We start from the raw sequence: 11,559 nt of genomic DNA on the forward strand, positions 1-11,559 counted from the left end.
ACTTTCTTTAACCATCCTTTTCTGGCTGATATACCTGTAGAATCCCTCCTTATTATTCTTTGCATCCCTAGCCAAGTTTAGCTCCAGCCGCACCTTGGCCTTCCTGACCCCATTCTTACACAACCGGACCGCGTCCCTGTACTCTTCCCAGGATGCCTGGGACACATCACACCCAGCTCAGCAAATGCCCTCCAGCTTGGCAGCAAATGTGCCAAAGGGGGTGATGGAGGGGATGGGTTTGAATTCCTGCGTAATCCTTTGGTCAAAACCCACCAGCCTGGCAAATATCCTCTGGCACAGCTCAAGGACAGACTTTGATATCAGCAACTGACCTCAGAACCCAGGACCACAGGACGTGGGACGCTGGTCCCAGAGGCTCCCACTGCCCAAATTTTACTGAGCCCGTGCCACAGCTCTGGATCTGCTCCCACTGCTCAGGCAGCAACAGCCTCTCCTGGCTTTCTGGGGGGATTTCAGGGGCTCCCGAGCTGGCACCCAGGGCAGACCAGCGGATAAAAGCCACCAGCAGCTCCTCTTCCCAACAACCTTCCTGCCCTTGGCAAGCTAACTGGCACAGGGAGGTGGGGCAGCCACTTACTTTCTTCCACGGGAGTCGAGGCTGCAGTGGCCATTCCCTGCCAGGAGGAAAAGGGAAATGAGATGTTGCCTGTTTTCAGTTAACCTCAAATTTTACCCTAAACGCCCCATTTTTGGTAAACATGGCCATCTTACCCTAAATACCCCATGCAATACCTCAGGGCACATTGGATGGCTTGGCCATGGGCACAAGCACCACCACCTCCCCCATGGTGGAAGGCAGGAGCACATCAGCGAGCTTGCCAGGGTGCACGGGATGGGGCGGAGAGCGTGCCCAGCTGCTGCTGCTTCCCCTTCGAGCCGGACCGTAGCCGGGCGAGCCGCCAGGGCCTGGACACCAGCCAGTGCCACACAGAAAGGCCTTGCCTTTCTGTCAAGGCAGCAGTGAAGAAAGTATGGGCTATGGGCTCCCTCACTGCTCAGCAGCCAAATCCCCCTTCCCATCGTCTAAGCAGGTCACGGGGATTTGTTTTCTTGGAGGAGCTGGGTGAGAGCCCAAACCACAGCTGGTCCCAGCACTGACCTGGTGGCACCCACATGGCAGGGGACGCCCTCCCCACCAGGGACGTGGCGCTCACGTGCCCTTTGCCTGGCCAGCAGGCAGCATACCTGCGCGTCCTGCTTCGCCCTGATCACCGGTTGCGGCATCACCTTCTCCAGCCCCTGGACCAACCAGGCAAACATCCTGGTGACCAGAAACCACTGCTAGACACAGCTGCTGGAGCCTTTGCTCCCACAGCAGCCGTCCCTCTGGCTGCCACACCCATGCAGGAGCTGCCACTGCCGTTACCTGCTGCTGTCCCCAGCCAGGGACTGAGGGACGAGGGTGGCCATGGGCTCCGGCTGCCCCTCTGCTGCTGCTGGCTCTGCTGCTCCCAGGATGCTCTGGGTGGCTGAAATGCCGCTTTTTGACTTTGCCTGGGTTTTAGTCCCTTTTGTGCCTGCTCAGGTTTATTTGGAAGGAGAAGGGGGATAAGCAAAGCAGCAGTCGTGTTATAAACCGTTGGGGAAGGGGAGCAAGCACGAACGGGTCACCTCCCACAGAGGGACAGGCTTGCGGGATCTCCCTGGCAGCTCTTCCCCCAGGGACCCCCTGGGATGAGGACACAGGCAGTTTGGGGATGGATGTGGTGTAGGGTCCATGCTGTGATGCTGGGACCCAGCACGTCCACCCTTCCTGGTGGGGTCAGAGGGCAGCCCCAGGGCTAGTGCGTGCCTGCACCCACATTCTCAGAGGCTGAGTGACCCCTCTGGAAGGGCCACCAGGGAATGGGGATCGCTCACCTCCCACCGTGGCTTCGCACTTCTGCTCCTTCAGCTCCGTCTGCAGAGGTACAGAAGGACGGATGGATGTGGCAAAGCACTGCCTGCAGCCCCACATCACACTGGGCGGGCACGTCCCCCACCTCAAGGGGACCCACATGCCCAGCTGCACACCCCCCCACTCCCGTTTTGGCCCCACTTCATTGACAAGGACCATTAAACCAGACCCCGGCATTGCTGGCACCAGTGGGTCCCAAATGGAGGGTCCCCCCCAGCATGCGGCGAGGTCAGGGAGCACAGGGAACAGCACCCTGTGGCCTTTCTTTTGCTCTGCTGAACTCCCCTGGGGTTTTCCTCTCCAAGGTCCCAGCTGGAGCATGTGGGAGGATGAGGACAGGGAGCCCGCTCTGCTGTCACTTCTGCCTGGCAGCCCCCGGTCACCCCCAGCTGGGCGGCACTCACCTCTGGCTTTTTCAGCATCTCCGGCTGTGGCACCATCCTCTCAAAGCCCTGCACCAGCCAGCTGAGCACCCGTGTCCCTGCCCTGCGGGGAGAGCATGCCACCGCTGGGGGCTTGATCGAAGGGCGTTATCTCTGCAAGGAGAGCAGTGCTGTGGGGATGGGGGAGAGCCAGGACTTGCACTGCTGGGTGGTCCTGGTCACCCCACCCCCCAAGGGGAAACCAGCACCCCCATCACCGACTGGGGCTGCAGGAATCCCAGAAAGGCCCCCGGGATGCTGCAAGATGTGGGCTCCCAGCTCTCCTTACCCAGAGCATCCTCTTCCTCGTCCCTGAGGATCTGGACCTCCGTCTGAAAAGCCAAACAGACTGTAACCTGCCCAGCAAGCAGGGGGTTCATCCCGCCAGCGGGGAGGGAAACCTGCCCTTTCCCCGGGGATGGACGAAGGCCAAAGCGCACGCAGGGCAGGGTTAGCGCTCCCAGTTAGCACTGGGAGAGCAATAGGAAGGAGAAAAAAAAAAAAAGAAGAAAAGGTAAAAAGAGCTAGAAGCCCAAATGGGCCAGAGCGCTGCCCAGCTCTGTCACCTACCTGATCAGGGACATCGATGCTGGTCTCAAAGCTCTTCCCAAGCACCTGCAGCATCCCTGGGGCTGGTACCGGCTGGGGAATCACCTTCTCCAGCCCCTGGGAGATCCAGGAGAGCACACTGCTCCCCACACTGCCAGGAAGGGGCTGAGTCAGGCCAGGACCTCCTGTCACAGGCACCTAGCCCCAGACCAAAAGCAAACCCGAAGCAACCTGTGTTGCACACAGGAGGGTGCAAGGGCAATACCTCTCAAAGACAGAGACTGCATCCTCTGGGACTGTGAATCCCACCCTCTTTTCCATTTCTTAAAGGCAGCAAGAAAAAAAGAGTAAGGTCGCATCACTGCTCCGCTAGGCCCCGGCGTGCCGGGCAGAGGGGCACCAGCCGGTACCAGAACGCTGATCCGCTGCCCAAGCCAGGGCGTCCTCCCGCTGTGGGGGCTTACCCTCGGCATGCGTGTGGTCTGCAGCATCCCCAGGGCCACTGGCCTTTCCCATCGGTGCCTTCAGGATAAAAGGCAGGAGGTGTCAGGGCACGAGGTGCAGGGGACAGGTCCCCCACTCAGAGGTGGCTGCAAACCCCAGGGCCTCCCAGCAGCTCACAGGGGGGATGCATCCTGGCCCCCATCCCTCCCGGGGTGCTGCCAAGCATCCCTGGGTGCTGCAGGGCCACGGCTGGGTGCAGAGACACTGGGCACCCCTCCACCATGCTCGCAGGGCCCCCAGTACCTCCCACACTGGCTTTCTGCTCACCTTAGCCTGCTCTGGGTCCCGCAATGGGGCCGGGGGGATCTTCTCCGTCAGCTGGAGCACCGGGGGCTGGGGAACCACCCGCTCGATCCAACCCAGCATCCTGCCGCCACCAGGAAGCGAGGAGGGGGCTCCGGCTGGCAGCAGGGTCGCGTGTTCCCTAGGGAATGCTGGGCGCAGCAGCTGCTCACAGTGTCCCCAGGGCAGCCCAAAAAGGCCCTTGGTGTCCTCCCGTCTCAGTGTCCTGCTTGGAAAATGTGGCACTGAGGCACAGCCAGAGCAGACCCAGCTCAACCCCTGACCCCTCACCATTACTGGGAGTAAACTACACCCTCTGCTTTAAGCTCTCAGGCTCAGTTAAAATTCATTTTCCTAAATGTAGCCACTCATTGAGGGTATTTTTTGCAGAACCCTCCACGGCTAGGGTTGCACAAGGAGAATTCCTCATGAAGCCATAGCAGATAGAGCACAGAAACCATGATGCTCTGCTCAAGGTCCTCTTCTCTCCTCCCCATTTTTCATTCCAGGGATGAAAAACAACAGCGATTTGAGCAGGTTTTGTTTATGGGCAAGTTCACATCCCAACACATGTGTCAGCTCATTGTGCCCCTAGGTAATGACCCTGCTCTGTCACCTTTCGGCCATGGTGGCCGCCGGGGCAGGCGCCTGCCTGGGGAGCCGGGCAGCCATGGGAGCCAGCAGGGGCTTGCTGCAGCTGCCAAGATGTTGATGGGGTAGGTGAGAATCAGATGTTGCAGAACAGGGATTCAGCTGCTTAAGTTCTGCTTGCTCTGTTTTTGGGTCCCCCCATCCCTTCTCAGCGTGACTCCAGGCTGGGATGCAGCACCAGCGAGATAAGCGATGCTGCACATTCCCATGCGGGGGTACAGGACAAAGCTCAGGGCTCTCACCCAGCTTGAACTGCTGATTTCTGCTGCTCCCCCTCCGGAGAGCCCTGCTCTGCCTACAACGCCCTTCCAAAGACACCCCACTCCACTCAGGAGCAGCTCGGGTGGCCCCCATGCTGCTGCTGGCAGGAGACACCCGCAAAGTGGAAGAGAAAGCAGATCCCCAAGGTCCATCTGGCCCGGCCAGGAGACCACACGGGGGGTTCAATCCCAGGTTAACACATGGCTCCAGCCCCATGCACGCAGCAGGTTATGGCTGGGGGCCGCTCAGCACCGGGGTCTCTGCATTAACCCCTCACTCAGCTTTTGGGCCAGCCGAATGCCTACAAATCCCTCCAGGAGGTTCATCAGGGGCTGCCCAAAGCCTGGCATCTTAAATCTTAATGAGCCAAGGTTCCTGGGTGAGGTGACGCACGTCCTCAGCTCTTTGTTTGCCCCTGCCTTGTGCAAGCCCAGGAGCCAAGTTTGGATGCGGCCGAAGCATCGACCCACACAGCGCCTGCAGCCAGCAGCACATGGGGCAGGCTTAGCCTTCCCAGGGACCCCCACACCCCCAGAGCGGGACGGGGTGGCTGTGAAACACCCCCCAGGAGGCCTGATGACCAGAAACCGATTAGAAATTGCCTTTTACCTGCCACTGGATATACGGGATTAAGGAGTTGTGGATGCCCCAGGAACAGCAAGGAAAACCCGGCGGCACCATCGGCACAGCAGCGTTCCCACCCGTGTTTCGGGACCTTCACAGGTCCCAAAGCAGCCCAGGGCATGTACACTGCTGAGCCCAAGCAAGCCCAGAGAAAGCCCCCGGGGCTGGGGCAAGTCGTCCGTGACCGCTGAGGTCTCCTCCTCCCTCAACATAAGCTCGCACAGCTGCAAAGGCTTGGGGCTTAAGCCTGTCCTTGGCCCGGGAAGGAAAGCGGAGGGCGGGGGGCCATTCCTCTGGCACATCCGACCACAAAACGGGCGGAAGCATTTGTGGGTCCCCAAAAACCAAAAAACCAGCTGCTGGAAGAAATAGGGGTACACAGCCAGGATCTGCCCACAATGGCACCAAAGAGCAGGCAGCCACCTGCAATCCCCCTGTGTGGCAGGCACCAGCTGGTGCCACTGCCTGTCGTGCCCGCTCTGCGGGGCTCGTGACAGCAGGCAAAGGGCCCCGGTTTGCCAGATTAAGGAGTGGGGCGCAGACCCAGCATCCCCATTTGGAGCAGGGAGCACCACAGCCTTTCCCTCCCCTCCAGCGTCAGAACAAACCCCTCCACAGCACCCAGCTCCATGCCACTTGCAGCATCACCCCCCATGGACCCAGCTCCATCGCTCCCCTACCACGGACCTGCGCCCCTGCTGTGTCCCATCCTCCAGCTCCATTTTGGAGCACCTGCCCCCCCTGCGATGGGCAGAGGTGGCCCCACAGAAACCCCAGCCATGTCCCTCAACTCCATCACTGCCACTCACCCCTGCGTGCTCCCCGCCGCCTCCCTCGGGAGCCACCCCCAGGATGCGTTGGCTCCCTTGGCCACCACAGCTTGCCACTGACTCACAAACCTACCCCAATCCGCTCAGGGCTCTGCAAGGATTAGCCCAGTGCTACCTGCAAATGGGATTACCGGCACCCAGCTGTCCCGAACGCCCTGGCTCCCAGCAGCCAGCCTGGTTTCGATGCAGGATAGCGCAAAGAAAACCCCCAAATCAAGGAGCTCTGAGCATCCTCAAAATCCCTGGGCCCACCAAAGGTCCCCCAGGCACTCACCAGCCAGGCGGGAGCCCGGCAGCGCTACAGGGAAGGCTGTCGGTCTCGCCCGGGCGGGTGCAGGGACGTGCAGATGAGCAGCAGTCGGGCTGCTGAAACCCCGTGGGGCGTTGCAAGGGCGATGTACCCAAGGGCGAGGGCGATGCTCCATCTGCAGCTCTGCCCCCACCCTGAAGGATCTGGGGCAGGAGGCAGTAAATCTGTGCCAGGCTGAGCTAAGCCTCCCCTTGCTGAGCCTGCCAATTGCTGCTTGATCCGTTTACCTCCAGCCCTGCACGACTGCCAGCGTTTCCCATTGCTCCCAATCTTGGTTGTGGTCACACCCCAGAATCCTTGTATCAGCTTCACTGCTCAATGTCCAGCCCCAGCCTTCTGTCTTCGGCCAGAGCCCCCTCCGCTGATTCCTCCACCCTTGGCCCCACGGGTGTCCCCAGCCTGGGAAGCAATGAGTACCCTTCCTGCCCGGCCCCAGCCCAGCGCCTGTGCAGCTTTGGTTCACAGCTAGGGAACTGAGACACAGAGCAGCGGTCTCCCAAATTGCACCTTGTTCCCCAACTGCCAGGCCCGGGGAAGCTGACCAAAAGGCATCCCTTTATTTCTGAGATACTGTTCACTCTGAAGTGGAGCGATGACTGCTTACAGCTCAGCATTGGCCGCTGATTTTTAATGGCAGAAACATGAATCAAAGGTGCTTGCCACACTCCCAGGCCGCATGGCTGCCAAAGCCATTACCCAGCCTCAGCTCTCCTCACTTTGCTCCCTGCAACTCCAGCCAGCAGAGCTCCCGTCCCAGCTCACAACCCTCCAGCCCCCACAACGCAATTGGATCAGGGCTACCCCCACACATCCCCCCGCCCCCCCCAGCCGCTTGCGCGACCTCCAGCCCTGGCGCAGCCCCTGGCCAGTGGTGCCAAGGGGTGAGTGAGGCAAGCTGCGTCCCCAAATGCACTGAACCCCCATGTGCCTGTGCCACCGCTGCTGCCTCCCTGGGATGTGCCCGGAGACAGCCACCGCCGCGGTGCTGCCTCCATCGCCAGGCTGGGGAGTGCCGAGTGCTGGGGCAGGAGATGCTCCAGCACCCAAAAAAAATCTCAGTTCAATCTGTCTACAACTTCAGCTGCCCCAAATGCCCACCTCCACACAGGGGGGCAAACCCTCTGCTCCCCACTGTGGGACTGCTGCTGACCCCCGTGCCAGGGCTCAGAAAGCAAGGTGAGGGAGCTGCTGCGTAATGCCTTGAAAACCCTGGAAAACCCACCAGGAAACCAGGAAAAAACACCCCTGCGAAGGAAGCATGCTGTGGCGGGCCCAACAGAAAGGTCCTGGGAAGCAGCGCTGGCTCCTGGACGGGCACAGCATTAAATCATCTTCGTGTCTCTGCAGCAGGATCAGCAGTGGAAGCAGTACCGGCCCAAATCCTGCACCCTCGGGGCACAGCCTGACCCAGGTCCCACCTCGCTGGAGGCTGCCCAGGTCCCACCAAGGAGATGGCACTGCCTGAAAGAGCAAAGTGATGCAGGGACAGTTTCAAGTGGACTTTTGCAGGCTCAGGTTTGTGAAATCCTGCAGCAAGGGGTTCAAAACCAGCAGCATCTGCTGGCAGCTAAACCTGCATCTCCTCCAGGGGCAGCCTGAAGACACCCTGTCTTTGAGCCAGACCTTGTACAAAGGCCTTCAACTTCTTCCTGGCAGGGAATGCCCCAGAGGACCCCCAGGGAGGAAGGGGAAGGTTCTGCTCCTCACCTGGGCGATGCTGCCAGCACTCCTGGCATGGTTGCTGGAGAACTACCTTCCGTCCGCTTCGGCTCTCCTTCCGTTTGCAACCCCAGCTTTTACGTTCATGGGGGGAGGCAGGAGGGACCGGTGAGGATACCTGCACGGAAAACAGCTGCCCAGTGGGTGAAGGCGCACAGAAAAGCAACCACACCTTAAGGGGCTCTTAATAAGGTGCCGAGAGGATGCTGCCCCACCAGCTGCTCCTGCTCCAGCCCCAGCCAGCCTGGGGCTCAGGCGCCTGCAAAAATCACGTGTCTTTGCTGTGGAAAAATTGAAGAGGAGAAAGTAAAAGCCCACATAAAGCACCAGTGGTGCCGATGCAGTTTACTTGCCTGCCCTGAGGATATGAACCACACAGCTCAAAGACAGGCACAGCTTACAGCTACCGGCTGCAGGTCTAACTTTTCATCCTCCCCTGGAGAGTAGCCGGCAGGGATGAGAAATTAGGGCAGCTGTGGAAGGTATCGCCCTTCTGCTGCCAGGCACCATCCTGCTCAGGGGCACCAACGCTCTCCCGGTGCGTCTCTCAGCTCAGCTGCCACAGAGGGACCAGTGACCCAGTACCAGCGTCAGCAAAGGGGAAGGGGGTCCTGCTCCTTCCCCGAGACATGGACACCCCTCCTCCTGAGCACCTCTCTGCTGTGATTTAAGGAGCTCTGAACCGAGCAGCCAGACATGAAGGGATGCTGAGACCTCTCTCAGTCGTGGTGCTGTCCCCACTCCTGCCTTGCTTTCCCATTCCCTTCCCAAACCTTCTGCTGGAAGCGTTTTCTCAGTGATCCGGAGACAAACACACACCTCACCTGGCCTGAGATGGAGCAAGGCAGGGCATCCGCAGGGAGCGGGCTCCTCTCTTGCTGTCACAGGACAGGGCAGATGCAAACAGAAAAACCTGTGGGAAAGCCGCAAGAGTCATGCGTAGGGCTGGGGTCCTCTGAGCACCACATGCATCAGCTCCCGCCTCCGCAGCAGTGGCTGCTTTCTGGCAGAGAGCCCCGCTTGCTCCTGCCCTGACAGCAAGCCAAGCTCCGGGGAGGGAACGGGGGCAAACCTAACAAGGGGCGAACCCAATTGCAGACTCTGCCTGCTTTTGCTTTTGGCCCCTGGGGGTCCACCTGTACCCTGCATCCTGACTTGTAGCTACCAGGCAGAGAAACCATCATTTCTTCATCAAAAAAGTTCAGGAGAAAGAAAGAAAACATTAAAAAAAACCAAAAAAGCCCAAGCAGAGCCAGAGAGAGCACAAAGCAGATGGGAAGTGGTGCCCAGCTCTGCTCCAGGAATCGCACACATCCACGGGAAGGTATAAATAACTATAAATTTATTAGTAAAGCAAACCCATTTGACACTTACAGAGAAGAGCGGGATGTGTTAATACAATATATATATACACACATACATGGAGTATCATCTTAGAAACACATGGGGAGCAGTGTTAAAGGCACTGCAAGCCACACAGACCTCACCATCCTCGGCCACAACTTCCCATGGCCCTGGGAACTCTTCGGAGGCACAAGTGCAGGTCAGGAGGAGCCTGAGAGCCTCACCGGCCGTGAAATCCCTTGGGTCCACAGCTCGGAGGCATTTGGAGGCAAGCTCATGGTCCAGCTCCCACCTGTGGCCCTGCTCTCCCTGCTGAGCACCCTGGGCACTCTGCGGGAGCAGCGTCTCCACAGCCAGAAAGCAGCGGCGGCCGCCGGGAGATGCTGCCGAGGGAGCCGGGCAGCTGGGGAGAATCCGGGCTCCCTGGGGCCTGGGGGAGAGCCGCGGTCCCCAGGCCCTGCCGTTATTGCATCTCGGCATTTCGGCTGCATGTGCGGGAACCTTCCCGCACAGACTCACCACCCGACAGAGGAAGAGTCAAACTCTGAAGAACAACAAGGGGTTTTTGCTTGTTTTTAATAGTCAGGCTCTGGCTGCAGCCTGGACTTGTCAGTAAATACTCAAGGGAAGTGTAAAAAGTGCTCTCCCTCCTCCTAACAGTGCAAGGTCAGACTGAGCACCCAGAGATGGTCCCAAACCGCTGTCAGAGGATGCTTTCCCCCTCACCCCCCACTCCAAGCGCAGGGGCCCCAAGACCAAAGCACAGACATCTTCCCCCCCAGATTGCAGGGATGGGATCTGCTCCCCAGAGGGCTGGCGGGGATGCCTGGGCATACCCACGGTCCCAGGGGCATCCATGCCATGGCTAGCTGAGCTCAGCCACCCACCCGATGCACACAGTCGCTCCACAGCCCTTCCCGGGGAACCGAGTGGCCCAGCCCTGACCCAGCGCCATGACTTCTCCCCAGGAACATCTGGGACATGGTCCTCAACCTCAGAGATGCGGCAAAGGGCTCCACCACAGAGATGGTCACTCTCGCCCCAGTGCCCGTTTCCTACAGCTCTGCACTGGCTCCTGGTCCTGCCTCGAATCACTGGCCATAGCCAACAGACGCGACCCAGCTGAGCCAAGCTGCCAGGCCACAGGCATCGCCTATGCCCAGCAAGATGAATGCCCTTGGAAGGGAAGGACCAGAAGAACCTGCTGGATTCCAGCACAATTCCAGTCCCAGACACCTGACCTCATCATCAGTGCTTGGTGTCACCTGGATCCACCCTGGGAGAGGAATTTGGGGTGGGAGGGCAGAGGGAAGACAGGGGGAAGAGACCTTGCAATCAGAATGGAAAAAGGGATGAAAACCAAACCACTGCTTCCAAATAAAGAACTGAACAAAGGGCAAAGAAGCCTCGGAGGTCTTATAAAAGCATAAGCAAAACAGCTGTGGGGGGAAGGGGCTGAGACACAGCTAAACACACCCTGTGGGTAAGGTGAGGGGAAGTGAAGATCAGAAAAAAGCCCAGGTGGCAGATTTCCTTCTGCCTGCACCCAGGAAGCCCGCGGAACAGCAGCCCTGGAGAACAGGATTCACCTCCAGGACAACATCCACACCGCTTCCAGCCAGCCTGACACCCCCCTCCTCCACCTCCCCCCCGGCAGCATCCCATGCTCAAGCTGCCTGCCAAAGCCAACAACCCCCGGGAGGGACCATCCCCTACTCCAGCCCTACAGAGCACCCCCAGGTCGGCAGGCAAGCAGGTCCTGAGGATGCAGGCGAGTGCTTGTCACAAAGCTGACACAACACCAGCTCCAGCACCGTGACCCTCTTGGGTGCTGCGGGGCAAGAGGCCAAGTGGAGGGAGCACGAAGAGGCCTGGAAGCCTCTTGAAACAAATGTCAGAAGTGAAGTGCAACACAGGTACAAAAACAATTTTCTCCCAAGAGCCTTTGGCCGCGGTTGCTCTTTGGTTTGGGAAGGAAACACTGGCAGTTAAGAGCACGTCCTTGGTGGTGCAATGCCCAGGTGACACAGCCCCCAGCCCAGCACCACGCTCTGGACACGCACGTGCCTCGTACTGTTTCCATCACCTCTCGCCTCACGGTGCAAAACGTGACCCACAGGCACGGCAGTGGAGACCGGCCTCGCA

General features: G+C 59.4%; 2 protein-coding genes across 3 annotated transcripts in view; both read right to left on the reverse strand.

Moving 5' to 3' along the window:
* The window catches only part of CNGB1 (cyclic nucleotide gated channel subunit beta 1), a 34,621-nt gene extending 26,947 nt beyond the window's left edge, over positions 1–7,674 (reverse strand). The window contains exons 1-12 of the mRNA XM_035898820.1: positions 7,574–7,674; positions 3,661–3,901; positions 3,354–3,411; positions 3,155–3,212; positions 2,911–3,040; positions 2,630–2,672; positions 2,436–2,454; positions 2,323–2,404; positions 1,882–1,921; positions 1,388–1,538; positions 1,207–1,282; positions 599–635 (exon numbers count right to left, since the gene is read on the reverse strand). Of these exons, the coding sequence (XP_035754713.1) occupies positions 599–635; positions 1,207–1,282; positions 1,388–1,538; positions 1,882–1,921; positions 2,323–2,404; positions 2,436–2,454; positions 2,630–2,672; positions 2,911–3,040; positions 3,155–3,212; positions 3,354–3,411; positions 3,661–3,901; positions 7,574–7,674 (1,036 nt within the window). The remainder of the gene's footprint in view (positions 1–598; positions 636–1,206; positions 1,283–1,387; positions 1,539–1,881; positions 1,922–2,322; positions 2,405–2,435; positions 2,455–2,629; positions 2,673–2,910; positions 3,041–3,154; positions 3,213–3,353; positions 3,412–3,660; positions 3,902–7,573) is intronic.
* Positions 7,675–7,725: 51 nt separating this feature from the next.
* Positions 7,726–11,559, reverse strand: part of ZNF319 (zinc finger protein 319) — a 10,676-nt gene continuing 6,842 nt past the window's right edge. Inside the window, exons 3-5 of one of the 2 annotated variants that reach the window (XM_035898770.1) lie at positions 8,895–8,983; positions 8,059–8,188; positions 7,726–7,812 (exon numbers count right to left, since the gene is read on the reverse strand). In XM_035898770.1, the coding sequence (XP_035754663.1) occupies positions 8,101–8,188; positions 8,895–8,983 (177 nt within the window). In that variant the 3' untranslated portion in view covers positions 7,726–7,812; positions 8,059–8,100. Of the gene's footprint in view, positions 7,813–7,948; positions 8,189–8,894; positions 8,984–11,559 lie in introns of those variants that run through there. The other variant, XM_009643295.2, reaches the window with a different exon arrangement.

This window comes from Egretta garzetta, unplaced genomic scaffold (assembly GCF_000687185.1).
Source record: "Egretta garzetta isolate BGI_Z169 unplaced genomic scaffold, ASM68718v1 scaffold27, whole genome shotgun sequence".
NCBI classification, from domain to species: Eukaryota; Metazoa; Chordata; class Aves; order Pelecaniformes; family Ardeidae; genus Egretta; species Egretta garzetta.